The sequence below is a fragment of the Gavia stellata genome, chromosome 32, assembly GCF_030936135.1.
Source record: "Gavia stellata isolate bGavSte3 chromosome 32, bGavSte3.hap2, whole genome shotgun sequence".
Lineage (NCBI taxonomy): Eukaryota > Metazoa > Chordata > Aves > Gaviiformes > Gaviidae > Gavia > Gavia stellata.
Window position 1 is genome coordinate 1,499,315 of NC_082625.1, and position 13,366 is coordinate 1,512,680.

The 13,366-nt window shown below is 43.7% G+C and overlaps 1 protein-coding gene across 2 annotated transcripts in view; it reads right to left on the reverse strand.

Moving 5' to 3' along the window:
* Positions 1–700: 700 nt before the first annotated feature.
* Positions 701–13,366, reverse strand: part of GATAD2A (GATA zinc finger domain containing 2A) — a 66,029-nt gene continuing 53,363 nt past the window's right edge. The window contains exons 4-12 of one of the 2 annotated variants that reach the window (XM_059831965.1): positions 13,179–13,308; positions 12,522–12,653; positions 10,863–10,952; positions 8,666–8,797; positions 7,329–7,496; positions 6,180–6,459; positions 5,363–5,652; positions 4,331–4,517; positions 701–3,385 (exon numbers count right to left, since the gene is read on the reverse strand). In XM_059831965.1, coding sequence (XP_059687948.1) covers positions 3,255–3,385; positions 4,331–4,517; positions 5,363–5,652; positions 6,180–6,459; positions 7,329–7,496; positions 8,666–8,797; positions 10,863–10,952; positions 12,522–12,653; positions 13,179–13,308 — 1,540 coding nt within the window. In that variant the 3' untranslated portion in view covers positions 701–3,254. The remainder of the gene's footprint in view (positions 3,386–4,330; positions 4,518–5,362; positions 5,653–6,179; positions 6,460–7,328; positions 7,497–8,665; positions 8,798–10,862; positions 10,953–12,521; positions 12,654–13,178; positions 13,309–13,366) is intronic. The other variant, XM_059831966.1, reaches the window with a different exon arrangement.

Below are 13,366 nucleotides of genomic sequence, written 5' to 3' on the forward strand. Positions count from 1 at the left end.
GGAAGCAAGCAGCATCTGAGCAACGTCAAACCAGCTCATGCAGCAGGTTGCAGCGAAGCACTGGAGGGTTGGGGAAACGGGACACGACGCCGGGTGCTCCGCCTGAAGGATACCGATTTAGGGGTTAGACTGTCGAGCAGCACGTTCAAGTCTCTTGTTCTGAGGGAGCTTTAAGGATAATGGTCTTTTTCCAGGAGAGGGCCGACGAGGTGACTTTCGGACAGCTCTGCGGCAGAACTAATAGCCCTTACGGAGGCAGGAATCCCAAACACGACAGCAGTAGAAATAAACCAAAGATTTGTTCTTAAAAGCGCCTAACCCCCCCCCCCCCCCTTCACAATTCCCAAACGATTTAACCTTTAGGGCGTAACACCATTATGTGACTCTTCCATCTAATTGAGCTTTTCTGTTTGTTTGCTGTTTTTTTGTTTTTGTTTTTTTTTTTTTTCTGCAAGAAGGGGAACGTACAGATGGGGAGGAGGAGATTTGGGAAGACTGCAGCAAGTGTTTTAACAACTATCTAAACCTAGCATGGTACCGTAACTAGCCCAGTTCAACACTACTCAACTGAATACACCGTTTTGACTATAAAGGAAGAAGCAATTCTTCTGGCATTTAACACATGTATACCGCTTAAGTCTTTCCCTGGTGCATTTACCTAAAACTTTGCAGAAACACATATGCAATAAATATAGCCTCTAAGTTACCTGCAACGCTCCAAGAACCACAGATGAAAAACGATGTCAAAACTGGTTTGAACCCCGACAGCCAAGTATCTGTTCACTTACAAAGCCTTCGAAATAATTCCACCCCAATACTTAAGATACTATTTGTGGGGTTTTATTACACATTAAAAGAAAACAGATCGTGGTCTAGCATTGCCGGGGGAGCAACGTTTGTAAGACAGTATCTGCAGACTCGTTTTTGTTGGCATTTCCGAATCTTAAAATAAGTCTTCTCAATTACTTTAAGGCTTATTTTAAGTCTCCCCTACCCATCGTGCTGAAATTCAAGTTTACAAGCTGCTGCACTGAACTGGCGGTATCCAAAAAGGTTTTGACATAGCTTTTAAATCAGGCAAGTTTAATACTTCTGCCCCTCTCTCCATTCCCCTTTTCCCCAGCATCAGCTGAAGCTAAAGCTACCCCGACACCAGAAGGAAATTGCAAAGTTGTCCAGGCTTCCCAAAAAAGGCATTTGAACTTCAGTTTGAGAAGTTTTCCTTGTTCTTTTTAAACAAATACACTCTTCCCAGGTGATTTAACAGTGCTAGACATTTGCATCAAGGATGAGATAATGTAGGCATTTGTCAAAGGGGAGAAAAAAACCCTTAAGGAACTCCACACAGGTAAGGAACTGAAACTTTTTCATAATATTTCAAAGTGCAAAAATAAAATGCACTCAATTTCTCTCTCCACATCTCCCAGTCCAAAATTATCTTGGAATGAAAAGAAAAATTAAAAACTCAAACCAATTCCTCTCATCCCCATTTAGCTCTTAATATACATTTGTAAAACAAACAAAAAACAAAGTCAAATTGAAATTCTAGGGCTTTATACAGCAACAAATACCATTTTGCAAAACTAGGTTTTCTATACTACTGAACAGTTTTCAAAGTATCTAAATACCGATATTCACACAACAGAAGAGGGGCTAAAATGAACGAGTTCTCTTCTTCACTATGCAATAGTTAGATCTGAAGGGGGACAGCCCTATACAGTTATTGGTTTAAAGTTAGATCTAACAGCAACTGCTAAGAAAATAGATTCAGCATCGACTGAATAGTAACCCCTCCCCCCTTTTCTTTTATATATAGATATATAGATATATATATATAATTTTGCAAATAATTCTTATCAGCACTACTTCTAGTACTGATATGCAACATAAGTAGTAAGGCATGTATTTCTGCCATTTGAATTCAACTTTAATTTGGGAGAAGCACAGGGAAGAAGGAGGGAAGATGACGAGAAGGAAAAAGAAAAAAAAAAAACAACCTGGACCTGATGGATTTGGGTTTAACCTGTGGAATCCCCAAAACATATTAAAACCACGTAGAAACCTGTCCTTAAAAGCAGGGTTACCTAAAGCTCTATCAAAAGTGAAACACTGAAGTGATGAACAGAGGAGCATGCTCGGAACGCCTGGAAGAACGGAGCTCTAGAGGGATCAAGGTAGGCAGTCCTGCCCCCGACATGCCCAACGCGTGCTGGCACGGTCATCGGGCCACCGCAGCACCAACCAGGAACGGCCGCTTCTCGGCGGGTATCGGCAGAGGAAGGAGCCGGCGACCTGACGGCAGCCTCCCGGTCCTCTGCTCCCTCCACTCGCCCTTTCTGATTGCGTGCAGCTTCTGCAATTCCTATTTTTTTTTGAGTAAAATTGCTCAAAACAACAACAAAACCCCCCCTCCAAAAAGAAAATAATCAAAAACAGTTTCACTTTTAAGTCTCTGGGAACATATGAAAGGCCCAACTGCTCTTCGCTGAATTAGAAAGACTGAGCAAAGGTGTTTGTCTATTCAGTAAATTAGATTTTAGACTACCAACAGTTCAGAGTCTATTCGAAACAGAATCCAACAAAAGTGAGAGACTCCTGCACTGGTTCCCACCTACCAGACTAGTTTTGGTGGCAGCCAGTCCCTTAGAAAAAAAACCATACTCAACTGGAATTTGAGTTTGCACTTATTTATCATTAGCTCATCATCAGAAGATTTTGCAACATTATAATCTGTAGACTGCCTTCCTGGCTGGAGGAGGGGCAGGGAAGAAAAGCAAACATGAACTCGGCTCACTAAATGCATCTGCAAGATCGGGCTGAAATTCCTCTCTCCTTGAACTGACATCCATGCTCGATCGCGAACGAACACAGTGTTCCTGGTGAATGGGTAGTTATTAACAAAGAAACCGAAGGCAGAGAGTCGTTTAGTCCTCCTTTTGTGCTGGTGACAAAAAAATCCAAACTAAATACATAAAGCCAAAAAAAATAATAAGAATTCTTCCCCTTCCCTGACAGCCTTCATCATCAGTCAATCATAAGAATCTGAGAACCAAATGAGCTTAAGTCTTTCCCACCCACATGGTGTCATTTTCTCATAGCAGGGACAGCAGCACTCGATGGGATGAGGAGTGGTCTTCTTGCATCCTATAAAGCCTGGGGCATATCCAGCTGGGATTAAAGCAGATTCCACTGTAATGTGGTATAAAAAAGATGGCAGAAACAGGAAAAGTCTTCCTCTTGGGCATTCCTCTGCATTATTTCCACGTGGCGGACTGTGGGATGGACCGTGGGGGAATCATATCCAGGAGATATTCACGCTGGCGGTCTACTGCTGAAGATGACTTGTGCACAGCTAAACTAGGGTTAACAAAAGGTAAAGCCCCACCTGACGAGATATAAAAGAGAAGAGAGAACAAGTGTCACAGTACGATAAAAACATGAGACAAAACAGCGGCAAAACCACGCTACTCGCATTTCATCCACATGAAAACGGATCATCTAAGCATGGGGCACTACTGGCCACGAAGGTCAGACACCTTCAGAAGATGAAAGCTTCCAAAATCACCCGAACAAATAGGAGCAAGATTTTGTACCAGAAATGAAGATTTGAGTAGGCTAGAGCTCTCTGCAATGAAATTACATTTTAAATGATAAATTAAGCTGTCAGGAGTAAGAAAATCAAAATAAATCCATTCAATACTGGGCAAGAAAGTAGATCACAAGAGAGCTAGTTGCTACAGCGTTTCCTTCTTGGAGATCCTAATTATCATTTAAGAAAACAAATGACTCTTCTCAAGTCAGATTCTGACACATAAAAAAAGATTAGATTAGAATTTATAATTTCCATTTGTTCAAAGCAACAGCTTTAGTTATTTCAAATCCTGATGAATGCTGGGAGTGTGCACTGGAGCCTTACCTAGAGCAAAACCATCTATTAACTGTATGTTGCTTTCAGCAAAGAGAAAACACCAGTCAAAATTAATTCAGTCGTTTAAACTCCCAGAAATTAATGACAAACTCCTGCAGTGCAGTACTGGCTGTGCATACGGACTCAACGATGAACAGTCTGACATTACATCTATTTAGTCTACGTATAAATGTGTAAAGCAGTAGTTTTTATTTGGTAGCACCACCTGATTGCCCCTTTCGATGAGCATAAACCACACCAAAAGCCAAGTGCCAACAAGAGTACTAAAAGCAAAGCCTCGGCACCATCGGGCTTTCATGCAGGAAGTGTCGAAGAGAAAGCATCCTTACCCAAAGAACTATGATTGTTGGACAGAGTGCAGCTAGTAAGTACAAAGAAAAGAAACTTTAGAGAAAAATCTACCTGTATTGATGGGAGTCTTCTTCCAGGCGGCAGCGCTGCCCTTGCTGACAGGTCTCTCAGCATGCTTACCTGGCCTACTCCCAAGTGCTGCTGCAGACGATGCATTCTGCAACTTGGGTGACTGGCTAAATGCATGCAACACTCCTCGTGGAGCTCCGGGAGGACCTCGAGACATCTGGCTAGAAGTCTGGCAAGAGAGAGCAAACTGTGAGACAGGCATGGCAGTTTTCTGTCTCTCAGGTACGATAGCCTTGATGAACCCTTACTGCCTCTCTCTCCCGTCTTGGCTTTTTCTGCCAAGTCTGGAATGCATTACTGTAGCTCCAGGGCTGAAAACCTCCAAGGCATCTCTACAACCAAATAAGAATCAGCTTTCTACTTCTGAAAGCACCTGTACGGATGAGGAATTATAATCGACTGCAAAGCAGCAAAAAATGTGCTGTGTAAGCACCTCCATACACAGGCAGCACTCTACTTCCCTGTCCGAAATAACCAGTACCTTGATTATTTCAACTCACACCAGCACTTAAGCAGCTTCTGCCTTCCTCCAACTGAAAGGTGGTTTTCCAAGGTGTGCAAGACCCAGTCCCTGTCATGGATGGTTCTACCACCACCTTAAAACTCCACAAGCAACATTATGTGTTCCTGGCTCAAGCCATTTTTTTTTTTCCCCTATCTCAGGCCAATTTACTCTTGTGTATTTGGCACCAGAGCACCTTTTTCCATTTGGTATATGCTAAATAAATTCAGGAATAGGCTTTGCAAGCTAGGAGTTAAACACACCCTGGATAATTACAATGACTCTGCAGAAAAACACCACTCTCTTCTGCTCTTCAGAACATCATTTACGTATCAGGTCCCCACATGACAAAAAACACTTTAACCAGCCCGGTTTTAAGCTTAAGCTCCACAGTGCGTGTGTTTGAGCGTAAATAAAGCGAGTTCACGCATCAGTTTCACGCCTGCGCACCAAACACTTGCGCCTGGAGCCCCATCATCACAAGATGTGGCTGCTGGTGGACGGAGCATTACCTGCTTGAGCGAGTGGTGCTGCACTATAGGGTCTGACTTGGTCTGTACAGGAGACGCAGTCTGTTGCAGTATCCGTTGCTCAATCTCCTGCTCTTGCTGCAGTGCTTTTACGAAGGCAGCCTTCAGTCGGTTAGTGTGCTCAGCTTTCAAGGCCTTTTTCTGATTCGATGTCATGCAGGTTTCACACATAATGGTTCCGTTCTTCTCCTCCCTCCAACGGCAGGTGAAGTCAGTCTTACACTGAGCACACATATAGGGCTCGCGAGATGATACAGCAACCGAAACTTTACCTGGAGAACACAAGCAGGTTAGCTCAGCTCCATCTGTGGCTTCTATGTACACGTAATACTTGAGAAACCTCAAGAATATTCCAACATAAAAAAAACCCAAACCCAAAGCAAACCCTCCACCCTTAACTCCCCTCAGTCTGAAGCCTTTTGCATTACTAAACCCTTAAACTCTACTTCTGTGAGCATCTGCGTAGGTATCCAGCAGATACTTCATACTGGTTAGAGAATTCAGCGGTGATGGACAAAACAAGGGGCTGATAGGAAGTTAACAGCTCTGGGGAGAACTGGATGCATTTTAGAGAGATCTTTACAATCAGTGTCTAGAAATAGTAATGTTGTGAAATTTCAGAATTTTACACGTTAAAACAGTTTGAAAATTATTAAAGGAAGTGAATCCTAGATTTGACAGAGTATGACAATTCAATCCTGCGAAGCCTGACACTCCTTGCTGCCTGCTATTGAGATAAAAGTCCAGATGGGAAAGGTTCTCTCCTCGCCTTTGAGGAACATTTTTAACGCTATCTCACCTTGAGTTTCCAGCAAATTCTGCACAACTTCTTCCAACCCGACTAAGTAAATAAATTCGTTATTAGCTGCACTTGGCAGGAAGTTCATCTCTGGCGCAGGCGGCTTGGGAGGAGGGATCTCCAACAGCGTCTTCTCCAGCTGCTTCCGCAATGCGAGCTTGGCGGCGGCTTGCCGGCTGGCCGGCGAGTCGTTGGAGTTGACGATGGAAGCAGCGCTGGTCGTAGTAGCATTAGCCTGAGCGGATGTCACGGTTGTACCTTTGATTGAAGTCGGTGAAGCCTGGGAGGAAACAGGACACAGCTTAGTGACAAGCACCAGATGGTTCGGCCCTTGAGGCACGTGGTCCTCTCCACCGAGAGGGACGAGAGGGAGGGAAGCAGCGCTGGCTCTGACGCTGCGCGGGGCTGTTTGTGTGTGATGAAGGCTGGCTGCTTGGGACGAGAAACAAACCGCCTGCCTCTACACCTTATTTTTGTAGGTGACCAAACAGACCACAATACATACGTTCACTGCAACACTACCTGTCCTCTAATGCTCTAATTCTTTTTCTAAAGAACTTTATTTTTCTTTACTGATCATGTTTATAAGGCAGCTTTAGAAATTCTAAAGGAAAAAAACCAAGGAGGAGTCCTTTCCCTTATGAATTTGTCAAAGCACTGACTTTAAATTGTTTCCTTTATCTACAGCACTTGTATGCCAGCATCAGCGGTAGATGTTAAGTTGCTGCTTCAGTATCTCTCGGTGTTTCAAATAGGAGCGCTAACCCATTTTGAGCTCTATTTACCAGAACACTCATTTATGCTTCTTAAGGAAGAGAGGAAAAAAAAAATATTCTAATGGACAGTTTCATATTGAAATACCAAATGTGAAATGAGGCACAAAATTCAGTTCACTGAAATAGTATTTCTTCCCAATACTCTGTAACGTTTTTCTCCATTCCTTCCTATGTACAGGAGGTGAATGTGAACAGAGAAAGGGACTGTGTGGGAAGAACAAGGAGCAGGACAGCTGTAGTAAGAAGCAACCACATCAGTTAGAGGACAGCAGACTACACCAATTAGATACAGTGACCGGACAATCAGTAATTAAAACCATTTATCTGTTCCTCCGAGATGAATGTTACATTTGGCACAAAATATAGAACTCACCTGCGGGATGTTGACAAGCAGGCTGGTGTTGGGGACGTTGGCGACGCGGATCAGACCCTGCTGGATAATTCGCTGCCCCTGAATTTGTACGCTGGGGACCGATGCCCGCGGTGCCAGCAGCAGCGGAGGCGGCCCCGTGCTGGAGTGCTGTCGGATGTTGTGGATTTGCTGGGAAGACACAGAAATGGGCTGATGCAATGGTGCCATGAACAATGGGGAGGATTAGATAGCGGGAAGTAAGTGGTGGGAGTCGAATGGGATGACGTGAGACAGTGGAAATGAGGCAAGGCAGGGAACGCAAAGAAAGCGTGACAGTTAACATCCGTGTCAAAATGTGATGCTTTTCCCTTTCCCTCTGTCAGAATGAAACAAGTAGAACGTAATGTGAAGAGAGATGCTCTTATGTGAGGCCGTCGCATTACAACCAAAACAGCTGTGCCAAAAAAAAAATCTAAGTTTCTGAGTTAACAACTATACATTTTGAAAGAAGTTTAAGTCTGTTTCATTTTAAAGGCATTAGGAAAGCTATTTCTCAGAATGAGTTTTCCTCCATAATCAGAACAGAAAAGAAAATGAAATACCAAATCTCTACCTTCCTCCTTAATGCTGGCTGTGCAACAGATAAAAGCAGACCTTTCACTGTAAAATAAATCCTCATTTAACAAGGGAATTATTTTTTTCCTGGTATCCCATGGAAGTCGTAATTTTAGAAGACCGTATCAAATTGAACATTGCTTTCCTACTCCTTCACTGACACCACTACTCTCTGTTATAGGTGATAAAGACCCTGCAAAGCAGCACTTTCAGACTTCCAGTCGACTATCTCATTTCAGCAGCTCTTATTCAATCACAAGACAGACACAATGAGCAAAAAAAAAAAAAAAAGTGAGTTTTAGCATTTGAAAAGGTGAAATTGATATGATAGAAAGAATATGGGGGGGGGGGGAAATAAGAAATGGAAGAACGAGGGATTGTGTTTCATTTCCTCTGCTGCTGCTCTCCTAAAAAGCAGGTGAAGCTGGAAGCCTGTAAATTAACTTTCATAACAAAGGCAAACAAACTGCTTTGGTGCAGCTAAGGGAAGCAGCTATGCAGGTAAGGCCGTATCCTGCATCACCACAGGATTTTCTCATGCTTCACTGGAAGTGTTACAGGACAGCACAATACGCAAAACTGGAATGATGCAGGATCTTTCAGTAGGATTACACCTAGCTGTATTAAGAAATTCCAGCAAGAACTTCATAGGTTCCCTCCAGACAAGCAGCAAGATGACTAAGATAACAGTTAAGATGTATTAAGGAAAAACAGAGTGGCTCTACCACAAGGTAAACACCTACCTGTGCTCCTCTGACAAGAGGTGGCATTACTATCTGCGTGTTTTGCTGAGTTCCTAATTTTGAAGAAGTCTGCTGCCCTCCACGAACCAAGGGAGGAGGAATAACAGTGCCTGGTATACGCGTAGAAGAGGTCTGCAAAACAGAAAATAGTTTACTCACATTGTTTTGTTCTGGTATATTTATACGCCCGCTCTCTTCTGCTGCTTAGTGTGCTGATAAAGCAGTATCTGAAACCTTACGCACCAATACAGACATAATGTAAGGACGCAACGGCAGTCTGGCTACACACTCAGGGATTGTTCTCTCTCATCCTGCACGGAATTCAAAAGGTAAAGAACAGTCCTGAACACCGTTTTCATCTGCCCTCCCACCACTGAAACTCAAGAGCTCAAGAACTGCTGTACTGAGACAGACCAAAGAGGCACGCCAGAGCCCGAGTACCAGAGCTGGGGGTACACGAGCGCAGCTCTCCTCTCTGGCTGATGTGATGGATGCAGTTATCTGTCTCGAGCCAATGGAAAGACTGTAGGACAAGAGATGGCCGGGCTGGCTTCAGTGCAGTTAGTCTCAACAAAAACCAAACCAAACCGGAACAAAAAAACCAGGGAAAAAAAAGAGTGTATTTTGGCAGGGAGTAAGAGAATGGGGAAATACAAACTGCTGTCTTCAAGGAGAAGCATGGGGCAGAGAGAAGTTGGAGATGCAGGAAGCCGAGAAGGTGAGCAGACTGGGCATGTGCACGTATGTGGGAAGGCAAAAGAGACAGGAAAAGGGGAAAGCTTTAGGAAAAAATGAGAAAGAAATGGAATCAGGCTAAAGAAGCTTGAAAAATTGCTGCCCATGCTTTTTGGGCTGCAGACTGCATTAAATCCTCAAAGCTGCTCATGCTGCTGTAGAAGGTGATACGGTTTCATGCATCACTTACATTGCTGCAGACCACTAACGCTACACAATTGAGCCTGAGCAGCACTCGCTGCTAAAGAGCAACAAACCTCTCCGTCCTATTCACCTGGCTTTACACACCTTGCCACTTCCCTCACTCAAGCCCCAAACTGACCATCATCTGTGAATGAAGCCTTCTAGAAACACTGAAGCTCCCACTTTCACGAGTTACCATGTGTACACACACGTACGTATTTAGACAGGTGGGAAGTTTTATCCACTTCTGTTATGCCTTTCAACTGCAGACCAAATGTTAACTCAACTCCTACGCACAGGAATTAGTAGAGCTTTCACAGTCGAGCAAAAGCAGATGGAGGTTAGGTTAATTTGCCCAAACACCACGAATTAGACAGAGTAACCTCAATTCTGGATTCTTAGCTCCCAGCTCCCTGCTCTGTCCAACTGAAGTTTCACTGTCTGATCGCTGGAGATTTAACTCGTGGTCCAGTTCCTCTGAAAGTGCTGTCTTCAGTGGAGGCAACTTGCCTCAAGGAAGAGATTACTCCAACTGACAGATTGCTTTAGGTTTTGTGAATGTTTCCTAAATGGAGAGCAAATTTACCCCTTCCCTCGAGTATAGCATTCTAGGGATTTTGAAATTAAGAGTTGCCATTTTCCAAGTGAAAGCATTTTGTGCTGAAGCAGTTTTGAAATTTGTTTCGAATTAGCCCAAGATAAATAACCAGAAATGTTTTAAATCCAAAAGCGAAACAAGATACTAGACTCAAGAGGAAGATTAGGTTGACAGATGTCAATTGCCTCTGCTTTTTTTTTTTTCCTTCCCCAAGGCTTCCAACATTTCATTCAATTTAGTTTGAACCAAGATCTTTCCTACCATCACGTGCCATTCAGCCACCAAGTCACTCAGCTCTTACAGTTAATCATACTGAGGGCACAATTCAGTCTCTTGAGGGGATGGCAACAGGCTGCCACAATATTTCTATGACATAACTCCATGGCATCCTCTTTCGCCAAAGGTCGTTAGTACTAGTATGGATATGTTTATCAGCAGAGTGGATCAGGATGATCAGCCATTGAAAAATAAGCTTATGAGAGTTATCTCCGTGTGACATCCTACTTTCATCTCCCACCCCAATCGTTCCTAAAAAGCTTATAGTGGGGTTTGCGGGAGTGGAAAAAAAAAAATTCCACCTGGCTCCAAGCCATTAATGGGATGGGATGGGATTGTTCTGCCTTGTGCACCTTCTTCTCTGCTCCATGCCCTGAACCTGGCAGCCTGGCCCACCCCACTGACCTGGAGGGACGGCTTGCCAGCAGGAACACTCTGCGGTCCCCGCACCAAGGGCGGAGGGGTGGCCACAGCACTCCCAGAGGAACCAGCAGGCTGGAAGAGGAAAAACCAGAAAGAAAGCAGACGAGTGTAAGGGTGTAAGCAGAATTACAGAAGCTAAGGGAATAAAAGCGTTTACCTCCTTGCGCCTCAGTAAGAGAATCTTCAAAGACTGTGGTTTTCCCCCTCCCCCATCCCTTTCTTCCTCCAAGTATCTCAACATGCATATTTAAATGAAGATGTTATTAGGTAAGTATAGATAAGAACATACCAGAAAAATAAAAGAGTCTATATACCAAAAGCAGAGCAATGTGGAAATAGATTTTAGCAGTCTCTGCTTAGAGCCCACTTCAGTCTTATCCACCATTACTCCTAGTCTCAGCTACCTAGGTTCACGCATAATGCAAAGTGAAAAAAAGTTTAGGAAAAAGACTTCAGATATTAAGAGGTTTAGGGTATGCCACTTCACCCTAGTTAGTTCAAACATCCAGAGCTCATTGTTCAGCTTTCAGCAGAGAGTTGAGTGAGGCAGGTACTTGCATTAGTTTTAATCCCACCTACTGAAGCACTCAGAAGTCCGGGAGAAAGACACCAGTAAAACAACCAAAACCGGCCAAGAGAGCTGTATTAACATCCACCTGCACCGTGAAGTGCACTTAAATCTGCACATCGCCCCCATCGCAAAATCCAGCAAGTCAGCATCACATGCTCTAGAATAAAATTGTTTAGTTGCCATTGTTACAGATACTTGAAATTTAGCCCGTGCCTTGATAGCAGCGCGTGGGGTGTTTGCACGCCCCCTCGCCTCCCAAACTCCTCTGCTCTTCTCCTGCCACCCTCCACCTCTACCCTTCAGTGCCAGCAGGAACGGCACACGTAGCGAGCAGACCGGGCAACCGCTCTGACAACAAGGTAGACTTTTTTCTGGGTTAGTTTCTGATGAAAACAGCTCTCCTCCCAGCACTCTGGATATTGCACGTGGTTGTGTGAGACGAGGGGTGGGGAGAAAAAGAGGAAGGGAAGGGAGTTCAGGGTGGGAGAGCTGAACCGTTCCTTCCCGGGGCTGCCTGGATTTTTTGGCTGATGAAAGCGTGCAGCTCACCGCAGACTTACTTCACCTGGTAAGACCTGGAATCCAGACCGGGGCTTCTGCCACGCAGCACAAAACGCTGCCCTCGGCCACCAGCCCCCCAAGCTTGGGGTTCAAACGCTTTAACTCTACTTGTCAGCACATTTGTTACATGCAGGAATCTCCTCCAAATGTGTTTCAGCCATCTCTACGCGACATTAAGGACTGGACGGAGTGTTTAATAATGGGAAGTATATTACATTCATAGATGCATCTGCGTTTTAACAAAAAGGGCTTCAGCTTTTGAATACAGTTGATAGGATAAACTGTTTTGTCATTTGGTCTTGGCAAGACAAAAAAAGGAATTCCGCAAAAAGGCATGGTTAACAGGATAAACCACTATAAACTTCATGGAGATTTTATGAAAAGTGAGATATGCCTTATATGAAAGCTATCTTACGTTCCAAAGGTTATGGCAACCGCCAGAGTTACTTATATTTTCCCCGCTCCGTTTCAAAAGATGAGATGATAAATATCTGTAGGAAAATAAATACCTTCTGAGTAGTGGTCTCCTTCTGGATTTGACTTTGCCGTAACTTTTTCAATAAAACAAGCTTTGCTTCTTCTAACCGTAACTCTTCTTTTAGTTGTTTAATCATTCTCTCGCGCTCCTCTGGACTGCTTTTCTGCAGGGCCAGGTAAGGCATACGAGGATGGGAAAACAGGGAGGGGGGAGAGGGAAAAGATAAATATCGTACAAGTTATGACAAGAACTTACAGCATTATAATTGTCGTGTATGTCTTAACAATATATGGACACAAACTGAGTACAGAGAAAGAACTCAAAGGCAAAAAAAAAAAGTCTGAGATATTTTTTCACGAGCAAAACAAATAAACAAAGTCAAATGAAGAGTCAGACAACAAATCTGTGTTATGCCATGCTGAATAAGGGACATTGCATCCACTAAAAAGCCAATTCTGAAAAAGGTACTCTTTTGAAGCACATAAAAATCAAGGAGGTAAGAGCCTGAAAAAAATAAAAATGACATCAGCCTTTAACAGCGTCAAGATTCCCTGCCTGCAGATCCATCTTTATAAAACCACGTATCCCCCTGCCCCTGTGATCGCAGATGCCTCCGTAGGAGCACGTGGTGTGTCGGCTTCCTTCTAGACAGCACAACTTAAAAGCATGTCAAGACAAGAAGACTCACCATGAGTGCCTCCGTGTTGGTCTCTTTTAATGCTATTTTTGTTAAACCATTCATTCTAGGGCTAGAAGGTTCATTGTCAGATAACACTATAACATCCGGTGAGGGGACTCTCTTTTCTCTCTTTATTTCACTGCAAATCAAAAGAAAAAAATACAGAGAATGAGTTAATAAAACCAAGCGAACGACTA